Genomic DNA, 23,926 nt, shown 5'->3' with positions numbered 1-23,926 from the left:
AGGGACTCGTCTCACCTAGACTCTCCCTCAAGACTTTGTTGACGAACCACCGCCATCATCGTCCCTCTCAACATCTCGGAGCTCGTTTGTCTCTCGTAAATTTCCTCTCCACCACTTCATTTTCCATAATGAGTATGCACACTAACCGAGGTTATTCGATTAAATATTTTAATCATTCTTTTACACGATCGGCCCAACCTAAGACATCTCCTAAAGGAATGCTTCTTGTGGGACCCGATCTTACATCATCACGTAAGAGAGGAATAACATCCTTACCACTACGAACCATCATTGAATTATCCTAGACGGCCATACGGTCAGATGACCTTGTTGCATGGTATCATGTAATCATTGCCCTAATCACGACATCATCGTCGGAAACCTTGCCCTAAATAGGCGCAAGAACAAAGGAACTTGTATAAGTTTGTTAAGTTGAGCATCAAACTTAATCATCTGAGTCACGGTATTTCCCAAGTGTTAAATACACTTCACACACAGGCTATGGCTATTGCCTAAGCAATCAAACAATCAGAAACAATCAAAATTATTGTCCATCACTCGCTCAAGCGACGAACTCATCAAAACAGACTCAATTCTCTGCCTGGCTCTCACCCAAGCAAAGGATGACGCTCAAGCGACAAATCCACCTAAAACTGGCCAAAATTTATGTTGGGTCCTCGCCCGGGCGAGAAAATGTCGCTCGGGCACCCATAACTACCCAAAATATGCCAAACTTGCTACCTGGCCCTCGCCCAGGCGAAAACCACTCATTCAAGCGAGGGTGGTCCAGTGGCCAGGACCACTACTTCGCCCTTTTGGGCCACCGGGTCGAATGTCTCCGCTATTTTCGATCCCTACTTGTTTTAAGTACTCGAGTGGTATTCCTTCGTGGTTAACTACTATATTACATGATATTTTAATCTATCCTAAGCATACAACATAAGAAATTATCCGTACTTAATCAAGACACGCACATATTTGATTAAGTACGGGTTTTCTTAATACACAAATATAACTCCAAACTTTTGAGATAGTTTAGGAGATCTATGTGTCATATTCAGACACCACTATGTCACGATGTATTCTCCCTCACTTTAGATTATCGCGTGCTTGATTTCCTTTACATGTGAGTGGGTTGTTTGTCCAGCTTCGAAAGCTTCGAAACTAAATACACAAAAACAATTTAGTGATTTGTGAATTAAATTTTTTACATGGTAACCCTAAGGTATAAACATGGTTTAATATATTTATGAACTCAATAACTTTCATCCATCTGGTCCAAGATTCATATTTTGTGAACCATTATTTATCCTCCAAAGTCTTGTTTCTAATTTCCAACGTTTTCAAGGTAAGTTTTTAATAAAGTAAACATTTTTATCACTACATAGATTTATATTTTCATGGAGACTTTTTAAGTCATACTTCACCATTTTAAGGTAAGTTTTTTAATCAAAGTCCATACTTTTAATTCAATATCTTCTAAGTTGATCTTATCACTTTAAAGCAAGTCATTTCAACACATTCTTGATAGTGACGATCTCATGCTTAAAACAACATTTTAAATCAACATTTCTCAAGTTAAACTTACCACTTTAAAGTAAGTTTATCTGAACCACATCCATACTATAACTAATCTACTATCCAAGACTTCATAACACTTTAAGTTTGTAAAGTCAAGACCTCTATAAGTCATATTTTATCCCAAATTATTACCTGAACTTGGAAGTCAAAAAATATCATTTACTAATCAAACATTTAACTCATAATACTTTAAAACAACACTTTTTCACACAAACTCATCCATAAACATTTTGGATTTCCAAGTTAGAAACTAATTTTTTCCTAAACACATATAGGCCATGATATAGATCTAATGTCAAGGAAAGTTTTGATTTTTCAACTTATTATTAAACACCTTAAAGGTTTCTTTGATAACAAAATCATCACCTTTAAAACACAATCAAACATCAACATTAAAAATATATTATTTTAAACTTGTCCAAGACCATGGTTTTTCAAGTAAAAAACAAGCGGAAAAATCCAAACTTTACATGGTTAGAAAAATCCTTAAAGGTTCATTGGATATACAAACTCTCACCTTTAACCATGTTCAAATACCAACATTATTTTTCTAGCATTAAGTCTAAAAAACAACTATTCTACATTTCTTCAACGCTATGGTTTCTCAAGCCAAAAACAAGTGAAAAGTTTCAAACTTTACATGGTTCAAAACTTTTTAAAGGTTCCTTTGATTTCAAAGTCATCACCTTTAACTAACATCAACAAAATGTATACTTTTAGACATTAAAAACAACCTCATGAACATAAAGAGTTCATGGTTTCAAAAACAACTTTCTAAGTTCAAGAAAGCACATATTTAGAGTTTTGAACATAAAAAGAGTTAGGAAGATTATTAGAACATTTCAACGGTTGAAAAATGTTCATAACACACATATAAACATCATACTAAAGTTTTATAAACATCTAATGGTTAGATCTTAAGAGATGAAGAAATCAAAATGAAGAACTACCTTGAAGTTCTTAGAATTTCAAAAGTGAAGAAGAGTGAAAAATGCCAAGGTTTTATCTCTAAGCTAGGTGTTGGCTTTTAAGGACAAGAAATCAAATTTTGGAGTGGGTAAAGACCAAAGGTTTCTTCCGAAAAGTGGATTGTGTAAGAGGTAGATGGGTGATTTAAGGGATTTTGTGTAAGAGATTTGTATTTTTGCTTGTTTGACAAGCAAGCTTCACTCATGAAAGTGATGTGAGTTCTTCGGGGAAACATTCACGATTAAAACATACCCGAGTATTGTCGGCTAATAGTCGGTCGGATATTAAAATCTTCCGATTTCGGTTTACGGTTAGAACTTCAAAACACGGAATTCGGAGTGAAAAATATTTAGAAATGCGTTTTGGACGAACTTGATGTTTATCTTGACTCGAAATAACATTTTGAAGCCAATGGCGCAGCCCGAATTCGATTCTGAGTTACAAAACTCAAAAACGCGTTATTGGGCCGAATTCGGGTGAATTTGGGCCCGCTAGCAGCCCAAAACCCTTCTGTCATAGAAAATTACGAAAATTTACCACAAAATAGGAAATCACAAAACAAGACTAACACTCAACTATGATTGTGGAGACAAGTCCAAATAATATATGAGTCGATACCTCCTTATTATTTTTGGTTCGTTACGATATAGTATAAGAGCAATTTAAATAATATTTCTTTAGAATTGTTCATGTATTTTATAACCAAAAACAATAAAGATACATTGATTTGTATATTATTTGAATTTTTCCTCACAATATACTATGTTTTGTTTAACTTAATTGCATTTATCACATTTTTTGTTTAAAATATTACACTTATTTATCATGCGGGGGTGGTCAGTGTAATGAAAGTATAAAAACTATAGGAGGTTGTGTAGGTGTAGAAAAGTGAGGGATAACTTATATAATTTCACTAAAACTCAGGGGTGTCAATATAATTAACTCAAAATTTTATTAGAACATAAACTATTCATTTTTGTTTCTACTCAAATAGATGTGTAATTTTTATAATATTAGCATTCAATATAGCAAAATTGATGAATATAAATTGATGGAATATTTTGAAAACTTATCTAACATGTAAATTTAGCATTCAATTTTGGTTTATAAGTTGATTTGTATGGACATAATAACTTGTAAGGTATAAATCTTTCCAATGACATAATTTATTAGCATTCAATTTTGAATATTTTCTAAATATTACAAAATTAAATGTACTTGATTTCTTTCCAACCTACAATTTATCTAGTATTAATAGGTTACAATGTGTACATTTAACGGTAAAAAGTTCGACACAGAAAAAAAGTAAATTTGGGATTTTTAAATTATACCTGTTAAATCACCTTAATATCCATTAGTGATATTTTAACTTTATATAGTATTAATATAGATAATTTATTTAAATTATGAGTTAATAAAAAGGGGAAGGGCTTGATATAGATCATTAATTTATATGAAGTCCAAACATGTATTTGGGCTCACAATATTTATGTGTAGTCAGTTAGCTATTGGGCCACATATAATTTATGTGACCAACTTAAATCATAAAGTGTGACAAGTATTTCAGATGGATTTGGCTTCTCGATAACAAGTAAAGAGTGTAACATTAATGTAATTTTAGCAACAACAAAAAATTAACACAGTTAATATGATATTAATTTATATTATTTTTTAAAGAGTAAATAATAATAAAACATGAATGATACAATAACAATATATAAACTTATATATTGTTGATCAATGCATACATTTTTTTCTCATAAATAAAAAGAAAGAGGTGCAGCTATTGATTATATTAAAATTTACTTTTGTTGTCCATAATTTCCCTATATGTGTTGATATATTGTGTGGATGGGTTTTGCAATTGCAGTTGTTGCATTCTATCATATTGGCACCAATTCTTATAAACTATTCTTAGTTTGTCTAAGGACATTGTGGTGTTTTTTCTTATCATGGGTAACATGTATATTTAAATTAAGATGTCATTAGTTTTCATTGAGTTTCATAGATAATATCTTCGAAATTTTTTATCACACTCATGCAATGCAATGTTTAAATATATACAAAGACAATGTTTAAATAGATAAAGATGATGCTTAATCTATTTACATGTCAAGAATAATGATTTGTGTATTTGACTTGAGAATCCTCGTCATGTTATTATTAGTCTTTTTTGTTGGTGTAATAACCTCCAATCTTGACTATGAAATTCGCACATTGCTTCCCTTCTAGAAGTGTTTGCTTAAAGCTAACCCTCCCATTTCTAAACATAGGATTTAAAAAATTTGGGTTTAGAAATTAAACAATTTGAATATTATAATGAAATAATTTTATTTATAACAAAAAAAAATGTTGAACTAGTGGTGTAAGGTTTAGCTATATCCCCAAGATGATTATAATGTGAAAGACTCAATTACTTAGAATGCTACTTATTGGGATGGACAATCACACACCGAAAAAGATTAGTTCTTATCCACTAGGTAAGAGAATACATTGATAATATCCAAAAAATAATTTTATTTATAATTTTTAATATTGTTATAAATTAAATTGGAAATATCCAAATATTAGTTAACCATATTTAATCTTTTTTTTTAAAAAGCAAAGAAGGTTGGTCCAAAGATTCATACGAGGTAGTGATTAAATTTTGTTGTCAATGTGAGGATCATGATGATAAGTTATTTATAAATACCTTTGTAAACACTCGTGAGAGATGTCTACAATATTGGATGAAAATACTAACACGTGGCATAAATTTTTTTTAATTATTTTCAGTAAAATATTTTTGAAAATCCACAAAATTCATTATTTACTTCTTATTTTAGCTTTGATACTAAAGAGAATATCAATCCCTAAACTTTTAATTATATTGAATTCTCACCATAGAACTTACTTAAAAGAATAAGTATATATTTAATTTAATCATCATGGACATAATTGAACCGCTTATATCATCCAAAAGTAAGGCGTATCCATCATAGAACCTAAAATAATAATTTTATTTATAATTTTTTGATATTGTCAGAAATTAAATTGGAAACATTGAACTATTAGTGAACCATGTTTAATCTTTTTTTAAAGAAAAGCAATGAAGGTTGGTCCAAAGATTCAATGAATAACCTATGACATAGTACGTTTAAATCTATGAAATAGTGCGTTTAAATCTTGATGCCAGTGTAAAGACCATGTTGATATATTATTTAAAATATCTGTATAAACACTCGTGTAGAGATCCTCTGCCATATTTGATGGATACACTGACATGTGGCCTAACATTTTTTAAAAGTTCAAATTTTAATTATTTTCAATAAAATAATTTTGAAAATCCCTAAAATTCATTGTTTACTTCGTATTTCAACTTCAAGAGAGAATATCATTCCCTAAACACTTGTACTAAATTCTCACTATATATACAACTTACTTAAACTTCTAAATTATAAAAGAATAATTATATTTAATTATCACAAACATACTTGAATCTATTACACGATTCAGAAGTGATGGATATTCTTAGTAGTAATAAAAGAATAATTTTATTTATAGTTATTAATATTATCACAAATTAAATTGGAAATACTCAATTATTAGTTAACCATATTTAATATTTTTTAAAATGAAATGAAGGTTAAGCCAAAGATTCATGGAATAACTTATGAGGTGGTGCGTTTAAATCGAGTTGTTAATATGAGGACAATATTAATAGGTTATTTATAAATACCTATGTAAACACTCATGTAAATATCCTCTGCAATATTGGATGGATATGCTCACATGTGCCATAATGTTTTTTTAACAATCCAAATTTTGATTATTTTTAATAAAATAATTTTGAAATTCCCCAAAACTTATTGTTTACCTCATATTTCAGCTCTGGTACTAGAGCGAATATCCCTAAACACTTATGTTGAGTTCTTACGATATAACTTACTTAAACTTTTAACTTATACAATAATATCTATATTTAATTATCATAGACAAAGTTGAATCCACTATATTATTCAAAAGTGAATGAATACTTTTGATAATCCTAAAAAAAATTATTTTATTTATAGTTTTAAATATTGTCTGAAATTAAATTATAAATATTTAATTATTAGTTGACCATATTTAATATTTTTTATTTTTTAAAGAAAAGCAATGAAGGTTAGTCCAAAGATTCAAATCATTCAATGAATAACTTAGGAGGTGGTGTTTAATTATTGTTCTCAATGTGAGGACCATGTTGATAGATTATTTATAAATACTTATGTAAAGGAAAAATGATATATTATTCTATTAAATTTTTTTACTAATTCTTATATCCACACAAAAAAAGTAACATATGTCACAAAGTGATAGTGATACTTGATTTATTAATGATTGATTTTCAAGTAATATGTGTCACATTCTTGTGGGTAGTAAGATTAGTAGGAATATATAATAGGAAGATATATGATTTTTCTTTACATAAGTATTTATAAATAATCTATCAATAACAATCAAAATTTTAATTATTTTCAATAAAATAATTTTGAAAATCCCAAAAACTCATTATTTACCTCATTTTCCAGCTCCAGTACTAAGGAAAATATAAATCCCTAAACACTCATACTGAATTCTCACCATATAACTTACTTAAACTTTTAATCTATAAAAGAATAATTATATTTAATCACTGTAGCCATAGTTGAACCCATTATATCATTCAAAAGTGGTCACAGAGCCTTTTGTTTTCATTTGTGATTTAGTTTTTGTAAAGAATTGAGATAAATAAAAAACTTGAAAACCATAACTAGTAAGAAAGTTTTCAAGATTTTGTTTATCTGGTCTCTCCTTCATTATTATATTCACATATAACCCTTTAAAATTTAGGAAATGTTCACTTATTTTAGTAAAGATGACATAATACTCCAACTAACTATTTATCAACTAGAATTAATTATTCATTGGAACGACTTTAGGAGACCAACATTATTCTATTCATTCTGTATCTTCTTTGCATGGTAAATGACGTGTAAATGTAAAAATATAAACAGATTTGTAAACCATTATTTTTAAGGTAATCTTTAACAACCCCATAAAAAGTGAATGTTTAAAATTGTTATATTTAATAAAATAAGAAAATATATTTTTAGTCTTCGAAGAAACCAATAAAAATATCAAAAATATAGAACATACATAGCGAAGACAGGATGTTTTTGCTTAATGCTATAAATTTCAATGCATGTAAAGATTCATGAGAGAAAGTATATCTAGTTATAATATAAAAGTTCTCTACATTGCTTATGCATTATCTATTGTCCATTTTCAATCAATATTTACTCTTAAATAAAAGTAATACAAATGAATAAAAAATGATACATTAATTGTGTGTATAAATATTTACACTATCAGTGCATAGTTATTCCACTTAAAATTTATACACAATTAACAATATATTTATTAATTAAGAGAATAAAGTATTTCATCGTATATGAGAAGATAAATTATCTCATTCAGTCACTAAAATTATGACATGCATCAAATTTAATTTTTTTGTATGAAAATATTTCTAAAATCTAAAAAATCACATGTTATAATTATTATAAGAGTAAATCACAATGACACTCTCTGAGTTTTAGTGAAATTACACAAATCACTCATTCATTATTTACTCCTACAAAAAACCCATTAGTTTTTATATATATTTTACAATGACTACCCTCTATGAGAAATAAATGTGATTTTTTGAAGAAGAAAAAGTGATAAATGTAACTAGGTTAAATAAAATATGGTATATTGTGGAAACAATAATAAATAACATTCGAGTAAATACATTTTCATTATTTTTTGTTCGTCAGAGTGTATAGTATAAGAATGATTTAAATATGTCCTTAGAATTATTTATACATCTTATATTGAACCAAAAATAATGAAAAATATATTGACTCCTATACTATTTGGAAATGTCTACATAATATATTATATTTTGTTTAACTTAATTATATTTATCATCCAGTTTTGTTTAAAGATATCACACTTATTTATCATTGTAATATATGTATAAAAATTAAAGGGTTTTGTAGGTGTCAAAAAAATGAATGAATAATCTATATAATTTCACTAAAAAAATCAAAATATAATTTAATGTCATTACAATGACACAGGATGACTTCTTTCATGTAACGAGAGAAATATTGTCATTGGTTTATTACACTTAAAAGTCAATATCGTGGATATGACACTATAAAAGATTCATGAGAAAAACAAACATGATACCTTAAAAAAACAAACATCCTCTGTTGAAAGGAGACACTCACTGACTCTGGATTCAATTCTCCATAGTTCCTCATATTTTTTCTCTGATCATAATCATACCCTTTCTCTCTTTTCCTCTTCTTCTCCACATTCACCAATCAAGTTAGTCTCTTTCTGCTCCTCTCAATTTTTAACCATTTTGTTTGATATGCTCTTAATTCATTTTTAAACTCTTTGATCATATCAAACTCTTTGATTTCTCAAAGTTTGAATCTTTCCGCATGGTACAATCAAACCCAGATTTATTTTTGGATAAATTTGAAATTTTCTGAACTGTTTTTATTGTTTTATCTGATCTTATTTAAAATGGAGTTGTGTGAATTTTTCATTGTAGGTGATAGATAGATGGCAAAAATTCTGCTTCATGGAACTCTTCATGCTACCATCTTTGAGGTGGATAGGCTCAAGGCTAACGGTGGTGGCAATTTGTTTAGCATGGTAATCAAAATTATGTTCTTTGACTATTTGGATCCATGTTGACTTTGGGATTCAGTTGTTGAGTCTGAGTTGTAATGTTTTAGATTTTGAAATGTATATGTTTTTATTTGTTTGAAGTTTATTAAATTGAAGAAATGTAATGATGGTGGTGGTCGAGTGGATTTAAATATTTAATTAAGCATAAAGTGCACCCTCCTTGACCATCCCTCCTTTGAAAATTGAAGGACCATGGATTCTTTTGACTATATATTACAAAAAATGTTCACTACTTAATTTGCATATATTCACCTCCTCAAACTCCATTAAGTGACAAGCTCGTCTATTATGCCGCCTTTTTATTTTTTATACTTCTCGTGATATTATTATTATTTTCTGTGATGACAGAATGATTGTCGGACCAATAGCTCTTGAATTTGATCTGTGATTCATGTATGTGGAAAAATACGTTGTTGGGAGGAGCCCATGTTTAGGCATCTATTTGTAAAAACAATCACCGGTTTGGATTCTTAAAAAAAACATTTGTTTGATTTTTTCAAGTTTTGTAGCCATAAGCTATTCTTTCTAGTACTGTCATTTTTTAATAATATTTTTGTCAACAGAATAGTATTAATCTGTGTCAGCAATTTTAGTCAAGGCTTCTGGGACCACATCTTAATAACAAATTGTATTTTAATTGGTTGCAAAACATGGATCAATTTCTCGGTGTTCATTTTAAATTTTTAATTGACTTTGTGTTCATTCAAGTGGCTTTCTAACTCAATGACTACTATTTTATTATTCAGGCATATATGCATAGGATGAAAAGAGAATATTCAATTGCTTCACTTTTGCTCCTTTATTTTCCTTATTCATTATTATTGACTCATTCAGTGTCCATTCCTTATGCATTATTCTACTACAGATCAGGCATAACATCGAGGAGGCTGTTGGTATTGGAAAAGGTGCTACTCAACTCTATGCAACCATTGATCTGGAGAAGGCAAGAGTGGGAAGGACCAGGCTTATAGAAAATGAAGAAAATCCCAAATGGTATGAATCTTTTCACATTTATTGTGGCCACTCTGCTGCAAATATTATATTCACTGTGAAAGAGAATAATGCTATTGGGGCAACTCTAATTGGAAGAGCATATGTGTCTGTTGAGGATGTCTTCAATGGTGAGGAAATAGATAGATGGGTCGAACTCTTGGACGAGGATAAAAATCCAATCGATGAGGGTTCAAAGATCCATGTGAAGCTTCAGTATTTCGATGTCACAAAAGATCGCAATTGGGCTCGAGGCATTCGAAGTGCTAAGTATCCTGGAGTTCCCTATACTTTCTTCTCGCAAAGGCGAGGATGCAAGATAACTCTTTACCAAGATGCTCATGTGCCTGATAACTTTGTCCCTAAAATACCACTTTCTGGAGGCAAGACTTATGAGCCTCATCGGTGTTGGGAGGATATTTTCGATGCAATCACCAATGCGAAGCACTTAATATACATTACTGGTTGGTCTGTGTATACTGAGATTTCCTTGGTAAGGGATTCTAGGAGGCCAAAGCCTGGGGGAGATATAACACTTGGTGAGCTTCTCAAGAAAAAGGCTAGTGAAGGTGTCAGGGTTTTGATTCTTGTTTGGGATGATAGAACATCAGGCAATTTGTTGAAAAAAGATGGACTAATGGCTACCCATGATGAAGAAACTGAGGAGTTCTTCAGTGGAACTGATGTGAATTGTGTTTTATGCCCTCGCAATCCCGATAATGGCGGTAGCATTGTTCAGGATTTACAAATCTCTACCATGTTTACTCATCACCAAAAGATTGTGGTGGTGGACAGTGAGTTGCCAAATGGAGACTCAGATAGGAGAAGAATTGTTAGTTTTGTTGGGGGTATTGACCTCTGTGATGGAAGATATGATACACCTTTCCACTCACTTTTCCGAACCTTAGACACATCACACCATGATGATTTTCATCAACCTAACTTTCCGGGCGCCGATATCACGAAGGGTGGTCCTAGGGAGCCATGGCATGACATCCACTCCCGGCTCGAAGGACCCATAACTTGGGATGTTCTGTTTAACTTTGAGCAAAGATGGAGGAAGCAGGGTGGGAGGGATTTACTTGTTTCACTGAGAGAGCTTGAAGATGTCTTTATTCCCCCATCTCCAGTAACATTTCCTGAGGATCATGAGACATGGAATGTTCAATTATTTCGGTCTATCGATGGTGGTGCTGCTTTCGGGTTCCCGGATAGTCCTGAAGATGCTGCTAGAGCTGGACTGATTAGTGGTAAGGATAACATCATTGATCGCAGTATTCAAGATGCTTATATTAACGCTATTCGGCGTGCAAAAAACTTCATCTATATCGAAAATCAGTATTTCCTTGGAAGCTGTTTTGCTTGGGCTGCTGATGGTATTAAGCCTGAAGACATTGGTGCTCTGCATCTAATCCCAAAGGAACTTTCACTTAAGATTGTTAGTAAGATTGAAGCAGGGGAAAGGTTCACTGTGTATGTTGTAGTCCCAATGTGGCCAGAGGGTGTCCCAGAAAGTGCATCAGTTCAGGCAATATTGGACTGGCAAAGGAGAACACTCGATATGATGTACAAGGATGTTGTTCAAGCACTCAGGGCGAAGGGAAGTGAGGAAGATCCTAGGAACTATTTGACATTCTTCTGCCTCGGCAATCGCGAAGTTAAGAAACCTGGCGAGTATGAGCCTTCAGAACAACCAGAAGATGATTCAGATTATCAAAGAGCCCAAGAGGCGCGACGCTTCATGATTTATGTTCATACCAAGATGATGATAGGTAAGTCATAGATTTAAACAAGCATAGTTTGTGAAAGCAATCTTACTTATAAAATCATTTACATTTTGAAGCCATCATTAAGTATCATTGTTTTTATCATTAGTATCACAATTACATACTTTTTCTTTCTTTTCTTTGCAGTTGATGATGAATACATAATTGTTGGATCTGCCAACATCAACCAAAGATCAATGGATGGTTCTAGGGACTCCGAGATCGCCATGGGTGCTTATCAGCCCTATCACTTGGCTACTAGGCAGCCTGCCCGTGGTCAGATCCACGGCTTTCGCATGTTGTTGTGGTACGAGCACCTCGGCATGCTTCACGAGTCCTTCAACTTTCCTGAAAGTGAAGAATGTGTTAGTAAGGTGAACCACATTGCTGACAAGTATTGGGATCTTTACTCTAGTGAGTCACTTGAGGGTGACCTTCCCGGCCACCTACTCCGCTATCCTATCGGAGTTTCCAGTGAAGGTGATATCGCAGAGCTGCCAGGATTCGAGTTCTTCCCGGACACCAAGGCTCGCATTCTCGGCGGCAAAGCTGACTACTTGCCACCAATCCTTACCACATAGTTTGGTTTATAGTTTCGTTCTATAAATAATGTGACTGCTTGCATCTTAATCTTTGTTTTTCACTATTTGATGTGGTTTTAAGAAGAATAATGCTAGTTTTTAGTGTGTAATGTCTTTTGGAGATGTTTTTATTTTTCTGAAGTTTACAATCCCAGATTATAGTTATCTAATGTTGTTTGATATATTATTTTGAGCAAGCAATAAGAAGCATTACTTGGAAGCAAGTAATGTAAATGTTTTGGTTTTAAATAGACAATTAATCTTCAATATTGTGAAGCAAGGATAATGAAAAGTGAGGAATGCTATATATTCTTTCACTTTTTCAATAACCACTTTGTTATGAGGTGGAATTTCAACACAATGCTAAAGTTGTTGTTTAATTATTATAATATTGTGAATTCAAATCCCGAAAACATTTTAGATAAGATTATGCTTATCTATCAATTTCAGATCACATTAGATTTGAGTATGGAACATTTGACTGTTTTTAGGTATATCATTGTGTGATTAGTCATGTGAAGTAGTACATGCATGCATCTAAATAAGGGTAGACTTTCCTGCATAACTAAAACTCAGAAAATAATTTTAGTTAATTAAAGTGCATTCATATGATATAAGGCATATGTATTTTTATGCTGAAAAACGTTAAAATTATAAAAATATGATTTATTTAAAATTTTATGCTGAAATTACAAGAAGATAAAAGCATAGATAAAATTGTACATATAAGTTTTTTTATGTCAATAGTAGTGAATTTATCAAATATTAATTCATAGTATATTACCTAATATATTAGAAAATATTAATTTATTTTAGAAAACTTATTCATAAAATTGCAAGATGGTACAATAAAGCCAGAATTATTTGAGTTTTGAGGACAATAAGATGAAAATGCCAAATATTCTCAAATTTGACCGATGAAATATTAATGACAACATTAGGTTTTAATTAAGAGAAACGAATGTATACCCTAACAGTGTATGAGTTTTATATCGTATCATTATATTATATATTATTTATTCTTAATTATTATTGACTCTTACTTTAAAAAGTAATAAATAACTAAATAATATAGTAACTGTGTATAAATCATCTTTATATTGATAATGCATAGATTTAATAGTATTTAATTAAATGAGTTGTGATAATAAGTATTCTAGGAATATTGTTTAAATAATAAAAAAGGACATCAAACAATGTTAGGTCAATGTACATTTTCTCTTTTAAAACTCTTATTGCTAAAGTTACCAAAATGCTTAATATTAATATTATGGAAAATGTTATTAACATAAACATTTAATCAATTCTTCTAGCAATTCTCTTAATACCATAAAAATATAAGTATTTAATATTTTTTTGGTAATAAAATGTTTAATATAAAAGCAAATATTCCATTGTCTTGAAAATAAAATTAATTAATTTTCTATATTTTGTAATGAGAAGAATATCTAGAAAGATGTGTTTCAAGAATGTAATTTTTTTTATTGTAATAGAGGCCCTCCTAGGTAGTATCTCTTGCTCACTTCATTTACCATTATACATATCTTATAGTTAAGTAGGTCTTATATTTTATTTGCAATAGAGGCCCTCGTAAGTAGTATATCTTGCTCAAGTCATTTACATAATAAACATATAAATCGATATAATTAAGTAATGAGAGAGAATCATTTCCGATATTGAAGAGGGAAGTACATCAAAATAAAAAAAATAATGTAATGTGACACTTTTAATCCTAGATATAATAGTATGAGACTTTGATCCTTGAAATCAAGTGCAAAATTAACAAGTTGCTTTTCTAGTACTATCGGAATCTGATTCTTAATTAATGTAACTAAATCAAATCAAATAAATTTTCGTTTTCTTTTTCAGGTGTACTATTTATCTCTTCCGTAATTATCATTAAAGTTAATTCGCAAAATATCTCTTACCATTAATGTGGGGGCATAATTTAAAATTCAACTCTTGATGTTTTCTTCATTTGAGTTATAAATATACAAGTAAATCAGAATATTTGTTCCAAAGAGAAATAATAAAGAGGAAGTATTAAAGATAAATGTTGTTCATCAATTTCGGATTTTAGCTGCATTGCTTATAAATTAAAAAATACTAAATTATATCTACATCTCACCAAATTTAATTCATTTATCTTCATATATATATATATATATATATATATATATTATAATAGAAGATGAGTGTAATTACATTGACCTCCTCTTAGGAAAAATAAATGTAATGTTTTAGACATGAAAATGGTAAATGTATTTAAACTAAATATCATAAGGTTTTAATGTACTAAAGAATCTCACAACTACATTTAAACCACCAAAGCTAGTCAGATGAAAAAAATGGTTGAAGTGATCCGTGCAATTGGATTTGGTGACTTACTTGGATATTTTAAGTAGTAGTAGTACATTAACTTTGCACTTATTTTTATAATAAATATGAAGTATGTAACAGAAAAAGAATAAAAGACTTGAGCAATGTTAAGCTCAAAGAACAAGATGAGTATGACACTCTCTTTGAATAATACCTCTTCTATACTTGATGATAATATGAAAATTACATTGATTGATTTTACAAAGGGAAGAGAGAGAACCTATTTATACTAATCAGTGATGAGGCTTAACAAGTAACTGAGTTAGGTCTGCACTGTTGTTCTGTTAGACAGTGCATTGGTTTCGAATGAGGCAATGATTTGATCTTGCACTCTTGTTCAAGTGCAGATGTATTATGCCTTGTGAGCCCTTGATCCGTTTCTGATGCATTATTGCCTTTGTTGGATGTGCCATGGTCTTCATTATGTTGGTCTGATTGTGTCCTCTGTTTATGATGCTTATCTTTGGCTTGGTCTGATTGTGTATTTGTTTTGATGCCCCCACAAGATGGGGCACATATATTAATGAGGCCCAGCTTGAGATGAATAGTAGTGTAGTCCTTTGTGCCTAAAGGCTTTGTAAGAGCATCAACAAGTTGAAGATGATAGGGGACAGGTAGGAGTTTGATGAGGCCTCTGAGGTGGTGTTCCCTAACAGTGTGGCAGTCGATATCTATGTGTTTAGTTCTTTCGTGGAAGACAGGATTTGAGGCAATATGTAGTGCGGATTGGTTATCACAATACAAGGTAGCAGGGTTAGTGGTGGCAATATGTAAGTCTTGTGGAATGTAGGAGATCCATTTGATTTCACACGTGGTGAGAGCCATTGCTCTATACTCAGCCTCACAAGAGCTTCGAGAGACTGTTTTTTGTTTCTTAGATTTCCATGAAATGAGAGAATTGCCAAGATAGATATAATAACCAGAAACTGACCTTCTAGTGTCAGGGCATGAGGCCCAGTCACTGTCACTGTAGGCTTTAATATGGATGGAAGAGTTGGAAGGGTAGAAGAGACCTAGAGCAGGGTTACCCTTGAGGTATTTAAGAACTCTTAAGGCAGCAGAGTGGTGAGTGATTGTTGGTTTGGCCATAAATTGGGCAAGTTGGTTGACAACAAAGGCTATATCAGGCCTTGTGTTTGTGAGGTAAATCAATCTACCTATGAGTCTTCTGTAAGCATGAGTGTCATGATAGAATGTGCTGGAATCCTGAAACAAATGTGTGCCATGAAGCATAGGTGTTGGAGCAGGTTTACAACCTAAAAGACCTGCATCAGAGATAATTTCAAGAGCATATTTCCTTTGGTTCATGGATATGTCTTTGTTAGTTCTTGCAATTTCAAAACCAAGAAAATATCATAATGTTCCCAAGTCTTTGATTTGAAATGTTTGATGCAGAAGAGTTTGTATGTGCAATAGTTCTTTATGGTTGCTACCAATTAGTATAATATCATCAACATACACTAAGATAATGGCCATAGAATTATTTGGAAAGTGTTTGATGAATAATGAATGATCACTGTTTGATTGCATATAACCATCGTTTAATAGGATAGTTGAAAGCTTAGCAAACCATTGTCTACTAGCTTGTTTAAGGCCATACAATGATTTTTTAATTTGCATACTCTAGAAGAATGATAGTTTAGGCCAGGTGGTAAAGTCATGTACACAATTTCATTTAATTCTCCATGTAAAAAAGCATTATTAACATCTAATTACAAGAGATTCCAATTATGAATAGAAGCAAGGGATAAAAGTAATCTTACAGTACTGATTTTGACAACAGGTGAAAAAGTGTATAGATAGTCTATACCCTCTTGTTGAGTATATCCTTTTGCAACTAATCGAGCTTTGTATCTTTCAATTGAGCCATCAGCCTTGTACTTGATTTTAAAAACCCATTTGCACCCTATAGGAGTTTTGTCTTCTGGTAAATCAGTAATAATCCAAGTGTCAATGGCTTCCAGAGCAGATAATTCCTTGTTGATTGCATTTAGCCAGTGAGGGTGTTGAATTGCTTTATTATATGTCTTTGGTTCAGTGTGTGTGGAGATGGATAGGATGTGGTTTCTATAAGATGAGGATAAATTTGTGTAGGATATGTGGGAGGGTAAGGGATGTTGAACAGAGGTGGGAGGAGTAGTATGGTGGAGTAAGGCAAAGTGGTAATCTTGTAAGTATGTTAGGGGATTGGAAATTCTATTGCTTCTTCTGATTGGTATGGTGGGGTGAGAGTCAGTAAGTTGAGGACTGGATGAATTGGATATTGGAGCTGGATTTATAGTTTGAGGATTAGGTGGAGTAGAGGGTGTGGGATTATGTTCTAGAAAGATATCTTCATAGAGGAATTGTGCAGAATTAGGATTGACAAGTAAGGGGGGCTGGTGCACAGTGGAGTTATCTGATGTTGTTCTATAGGGGAAAATGTGCTCATAAAAGATCACATCCCTGCTGACTTCTAATGATATAGTTTGAAGATTAAAGACTATAAATCCTTTTGTTCCTTCTTTGTAGCCTAAAAAGGTGCATTTGCTAGCTCTAGGTCAAGTTTTGTCCTAGTGTGTGCCAAGGTACTTGTGAAACAGAGAGATCCAACCACTTTTAGACCACTTAGATTAGGTTTCTTCTTATGCAAGATTTGGTATGGTGAGGCATATTCTAATACAGGTGTAGGTAAGAGGTTTATGATATAAGCAACATGAGTAATGGCATATGGCCAATAAATTTTTGGAACTTGGCTTTGGATAAGGAGAGCCCTAGCTACATTCAATAAGTGTTGATGTTTCCTTTCTACCACACTGTTTTGTTGTGGTGTATATCTACAAGAGGTTTGATACTTCATTCCTCTAGATGAGTAGAAATTCTTCATAGAAAATTCTACTCCATTATTTGTCCTAACAGCTTTGACTTTGACAGAATATTGAGTATCTATCATCAAGATGAAATCTTGGAGAATTTTCGAACTTTCTCTTTTGGTTTTCAATAAAACAACCCAAGTATATCTAGAATAATCATCTACAATAGTCAAAAAATATCTATGACCATGAACATATAAGATGGAGATAGGTCCTCATATGTCTACATGTAACAAATCAAATATATGCAGGGAATGAGTTTTACTGATAGGAAAACTAAGCCTTTTTTGTTTGGCATAATGACATATATCACATGGTTGATTTTTATTGTAAGTAACATAAGGAAATAGCCCTTTAATAGTGTTCATACATGAATAAGAGGCGTGAGCCAGTCGAAAATGCCAAATATGAGCAAGATCAATGTTTACATTATTAACAGTATGTAAAAGATTTATGTGTTCTTGTATTCTAGTTGTCAACACATATAGGCCATGAACCATGTTAGCTATACCAATCATCCTCAAAGTTTGCTTCTCCTGGATCTTGCAAAAAGATTCATCAAAGGTTAAGATACAGGATGATGGGGTTGTTAACTTAGGTATAGAAAGTAAATTGTAAGAAAAAGTGGGCAAATATAGAACATTATGCATAACTAGATTGTGATTCAGATGAACAGACCCTGATATCTGTGTAATGGTTTGAGATCCATGTTAGTTATAGTTGTTTCTTCCATAATTGCTTGGGTTGGGTGCTCCTCTGCCTGGGTTGTATGTACTTCCTCTTCCAGAATTTGCTGATCTTCCATAGTTGCTTCCTCTTTTCCAGTTAGTCCCAAGAGCCATTGCCTTTGATTCCACTTCTTGCTCAATCATCTGACTTTCTTGTTGAGTGACTAAGGAGAGGACTTTGCTCATGTTGGGAAGAGCCTCCAATAACATGATTTGTGATCTAACAGAGTTGTAGCTTTCATTTAGTCCTTTCAAGAATCTAATGATTTTATCATCCATACTGTAATTTCTAAGGATTCCTAAAGAGTTGCAATTACATTGCAGCTCACATGGGCAATTTGAAAAGGGTCTGAAGTTATCTAACTCATCTCATAAAGTCTTTAATTCAGTAAAGTAACCAGATACATTCTTTGCACCTTGCTTGATATTTGTAATGGATTCTTGCAGTTGCACTATACGAAAAAGGTTGCCTTGTGAAAATATCTCTCTCAATTCTCTCCATATATCATGTGCCTTGTCAATCCAGAGAATGGTCTGCCCAATTGAAGGAGATACAGACCTTATTATCCAAGAAACCACCATATTGTTGGCTCTTTCCCAAGCTCTGTAGAGAGGATCTGTTTTTGCTGGCATTTGAATACTTCCATCTATAAATCCTAGTTTCTGCTTTGTGATCAAGCTCATTTTCATAGACTTGCACCATTGATGATAATTCTCCCCATTGAGTAAAGGTGAAACGAGGGCTATGGCAAGATTTTCTGATGGATGAATATAGAAGGGTGATTCGTGATCTTGAGGATTCTCCATGTGTTGAATAGTAGTATCAGAAGCATTGTTGGGTGAGTGTGAATCACTCATTGAATGTAGCAGAGCTCTCTCGCTCTGATACCATAACAGAAAAAGAATAAAAGACTTGAGCAATGTTAAGCTCAAAGAACAAGATGAGTATGGCACTCTCTTTGAATAATACCTCTTCTATACTTGATGATAATATGAAAATTACATTGATTGATTTTACAAAGGGAAGAGAGAGAACCTATTTATACTAATCAGTGATGAGGCTTAACTGAACTATAACTAACATAACAAACTTATTCTAAAGACTAGAGCTATGTAACTTGCTTATCAAGTAACTGAGTTAGGTCTGCACTCTTGTTCTGTTAGACAGTGCATTGGTTTCGAATGAGGCAATGATTTGATCTTGCACTCTTGTTCAAGTGCAGATGTATTATGCCTTGTGAGCCCTTGATCCGTTTCTGATGCATTATTGCCTTTGTTGGATGTGCCATGGTCTTCATTATGTTGGTCTGATTGTGTCCTCTGTTTATGATGCTTATCTTTGGCTTGGTCTGATTGTGTATTTGTTTTGATGGACTGATTTAATAGTATATTAAGGATATTGTTTACGGATTTCAAAAATTACAACAAAATTCATAAATTTAACATTTTTGAAAACATAATTTGTATTTTTTTAAACACCTTTTTTATAAAAAATGATAAAACTGTGCAACGAGCATGATGAAAAAATGACAAATTTATTGCTAATTGACCAAGTTTGGTTGGTCAAATTTGTTGTGCAACCTTTGATAAGACTTTTCTGAGATTGAACAATATCCCAATAATTGAAAGGAAGAAAAAAGACATTCATGAATGAGGCTCAAGATTCAAACTCTCTCACAAATAAATCAAATCGTGGTGGCTTATGGTAGAGAAGGGAATGAAACATTGTAAAATTAATGCATTCAAAGATTCCTAATTTATTTAGTAAAATATACATTTTTAATAATATTTGAAAATTAGTAAATATTATCACCAGCTATTAACCTTGTAATTCATGGCTTTTATTTTAAAATTACTATTTATCATTTAATTATTTATTAAGTAAAAGCTTCAATTATGTCTATAAAATAAATTTTATAGCATGGCATGCTGTTTATTGTTAATAAAATGAGTCTAAAATATGTTCAGTGTAAAGTTTTTTACACTGGCAGTACATCATCCACCATTGATTTATATTACTTTTATTTAAGAGTCAGTGATAATTAATAAAAAACACTTACATTATCAATATATACATATTAAATCATAATAAAATATTATTATATATGTGTGGGAGAAAATAGTCTATACATAATGTAAGAATTTTTTTAGATTAACATATATTATTTATGTGTTAATATATTATTAACTTTTAAATTAAAGTTAAAATAATACATATTATGAAATCCTATAAAAAAAAGACTTGGATATTAAACTTTAGATTTTTTTGGGTCTAAAAGCATGTATATCCTTTACCAATAAGAAGGAATCATGTCTGAATGGAAATGATTTATTTTTAAATTTAATAATAAGAATGTTAAAAAAGGAGTCATTAATAAACTATTTACTGACAAAAAAACATTTTGTCTGTTTTGTAAGATAATATTTTTTTGGTACTACCAAATATATTTTTTTGGATAAGGAACTAACCTCCTTTTGAGTTCATGGATGCCCCTCCTAATAAATGTCGATCACAAAAATCGATATCTCAACTTTAAAAATCCAAGAACCTTATACCAGTGTATTAATGTCTTCAATTATAACTGAAATTTTCTATTTGAATCAAGTCTGAGTTTTACATCACTTTCATTTTTGAAGCAAATTATTATAATAGTTAATCAACATTTCTTATTTTATGGAGAAACGGTTTCAATTTTTTAGTAATGTATTTGAAAGTTAAGTAGTTTGCTGGAATAGTTTCAAATTTTACGGAGAGAATTAAAAGTACAAGAATTTTATTTTCAGAAATATTGTCTCCATCAAAGTATTAAATTACACATTTCACTATCAACGTAAGAGAGATTTAGTAAAATAATCTCATTGACTTGATTATTTTATTATAAACTTCAGTTAGTTCGAGTAAAAGCCTAGAGGTTTACTGTTTTTGTAAAAAGTAATAGATTATAGGCTTATTATAAACTGTAAAAATAAATACAATATTAACAAAAAAAAATAGCTCCTCTTAATAGATACAAAAATATAATATTTATGTGTTATCAATATAAAAATACTATAATACTAATATTTGTCTATCAAGTAGTAAGGGTGAAAGGCTTAGAGAGTGAGTGATAGAAAGGTTAAATATTCAAATTTAATTTACCATAAAATATTAAGATACTAACGTTGCCTACATTAAACAATCATAATTAAACATAATAATATAAATGTTATTTAGTTTCCTATTTCCATGTAAATAGGGTTGCCATTAGTCCAACTAGTTTGAATACTGATCAATCCAACCTAGTAGGGTATAGAATAAAATATCTTATTATATTAAGAAATAAATTATATTATTTTATTATTAAAATTATAATATGTATCATTTTTTTTAAAACTAAAAAAAATATTTCTAAAAACTAAAAAATATGATGCATATCATAATTTTAATAGCTAAAGACTTATCATATAATAAAATATTTATTCTCATAATTTGCTTTGACCCTTTCAATAATTACACATTTGATTCCTTTTCTTCATATTCATCTGTATAGCAAAAATCACAATTATGATAATATATAATTATTTGATACTTTTTACTCGTTTAAAGGAAAAAAAAGTATTTAATAGTTAAGATAATCAAATATAAAATGTTGTTTTCCTTTTCACATGTCTCATGTGGGGAAGGACATAAAATTAAACAAGTATTTGACATTTTATCATATACTTCAAATTAAATAAGTATATGGTAATAATATTTGACATTTCTTTGTGGGAATCATGCATAAATATTTTTTTAAAGAAATAAAACTTAGCCAAAAAAATAACTTTAGCCATATAATTTGACAACCATGAATTGGATATTTACAACCACCTGAAAATTAGTTCTTCCTTTACAAAAACGCCATCACACAGCTTGAATAAACAACTTCTTTCTCTATGGCTCCAACTTGCAATACATAAATCCTATTGATTTTTGAAAGAAAAATAGATATGGAATTGAGAATCATCTTATAGTTTTCAAGCTTTGGTATTAATTATTTTTTCCTTCAAATACTAAGCAAATAGCCCTTAAAGTTATCATCAATGATCTCATTTTACTTCATCATGTGCCTTCTATCCTTTATGGATAGATATCATATATTTTTAACAATGTCTTATTTTCTATCCCGAAACAATAACATATTGTCATATATGAACAAAAGAATTTTTTTAAACAAAATGTAATGCTCAGGTTGGCTCGGAGGAGATAATAAGACACCATTTTGGACAAATAATCTATGTAACCCGGAACACCCATTTGTAAAGAGCAACTCCATTTTATGGCATTCCACGAATTTCCATGCTTCTATTTCTGCCAGTGCTAAGATGATACTCTGTTTTGCTTCCTTCATTTTCTTATCACTCTCTTTCTTCCCTTACCATTACATCTTCTGCAAATTTCACTCTTTTCTTCATCTTCTTTCTTTCCTTCCTCTTTTCCTCTGAAAAAATAAAATAAAATTCTAAACTGAATACAACTTACGTAATAAATTTCCTCAACAATGTTAATCATAATTCAAAATTATGATTACAACTTCAATAATTTTAATAAATTATAATGAATACAAGTGATACAACCTAAACAAAATTTGTGATCACAATTTACAACACTGCATTTAATAGATTAAGTAGCAAAAGAATGAATATAAAAAAATGTGGGGAAAAGATTGACCTGAATATAAACAAGAGCGTAAGATTGGTTTATTGGAATTGGTGGGAATTTGAAATGAAGGGGAATGAGTTTTTTGCCTTGAGAAAGCAAAGTAAAGCACAGTAGTAGAAACAACCACAACTGTGGTCAACACTAGACAATTTGAGATTGAATACATGTATGTAGAATGAGAGAGAAACAGATAACACTTATTATGTTGAATAAGCTAGTAAAAAGATTGAGTTGTTTTAGTTAAATGAAAAAATTGTATTTAAATGGAAGAAGAATAAAGAAAATGAATGGAAATTTCTAATGATTATGGTAAGATGGAATAATTAAGATAAGGTAATAAATAATAGTGTTAATGTATAGAGTTCTACACACTCCTATATTATCAACTATTTATTTGTTTAGTTTTTTATGAATAATTATTAGTGATTAAATATAAATAGTGAATGATGTAATAACAATGTATAAAACATATAATCCTGATAATGACATATACACCTTTTTACTCAATAAATAATGGAAGTGGTTGATTGGCTAATTGTTGAATGGCATGAATTAGTGTTATTAATAATGTCCCAACCTGTTAGGATAAATTTATAAAAACTTAGTTGATGGTTTATTAATTAAATTGTATAAAGTGAATATATATATA

General features: G+C 30.8%; 1 protein-coding gene across 1 annotated transcript; it reads left to right on the top strand.

The window, feature by feature from the left end:
- LOC109349027 (phospholipase D alpha 1-like) lies at positions 8,809-12,802 on the top strand. The gene is made up of 4 exons (XM_019589661.1): positions 8,809-8,928; positions 9,161-9,264; positions 10,166-12,062; positions 12,204-12,802. The coding sequence occupies exons 2-4, from the start codon at positions 9,172-9,174 to the stop codon at positions 12,635-12,637; spliced, it is 2,424 nt and encodes an 807-aa protein (XP_019445206.1). The 5' UTR covers positions 8,809-8,928; positions 9,161-9,171; the 3' UTR covers positions 12,638-12,802.

Source organism: Lupinus angustifolius, chromosome LG01 (assembly GCF_001865875.1).
Source record: "Lupinus angustifolius cultivar Tanjil chromosome LG01, LupAngTanjil_v1.0, whole genome shotgun sequence".
In the NCBI taxonomy this organism is placed as follows: domain Eukaryota; kingdom Viridiplantae; phylum Streptophyta; class Magnoliopsida; order Fabales; family Fabaceae; genus Lupinus; species Lupinus angustifolius.
The sequence above is the reverse complement of the archived record's forward strand: the minus strand, read 5'-3'. Positions and strand labels throughout refer to the sequence as shown.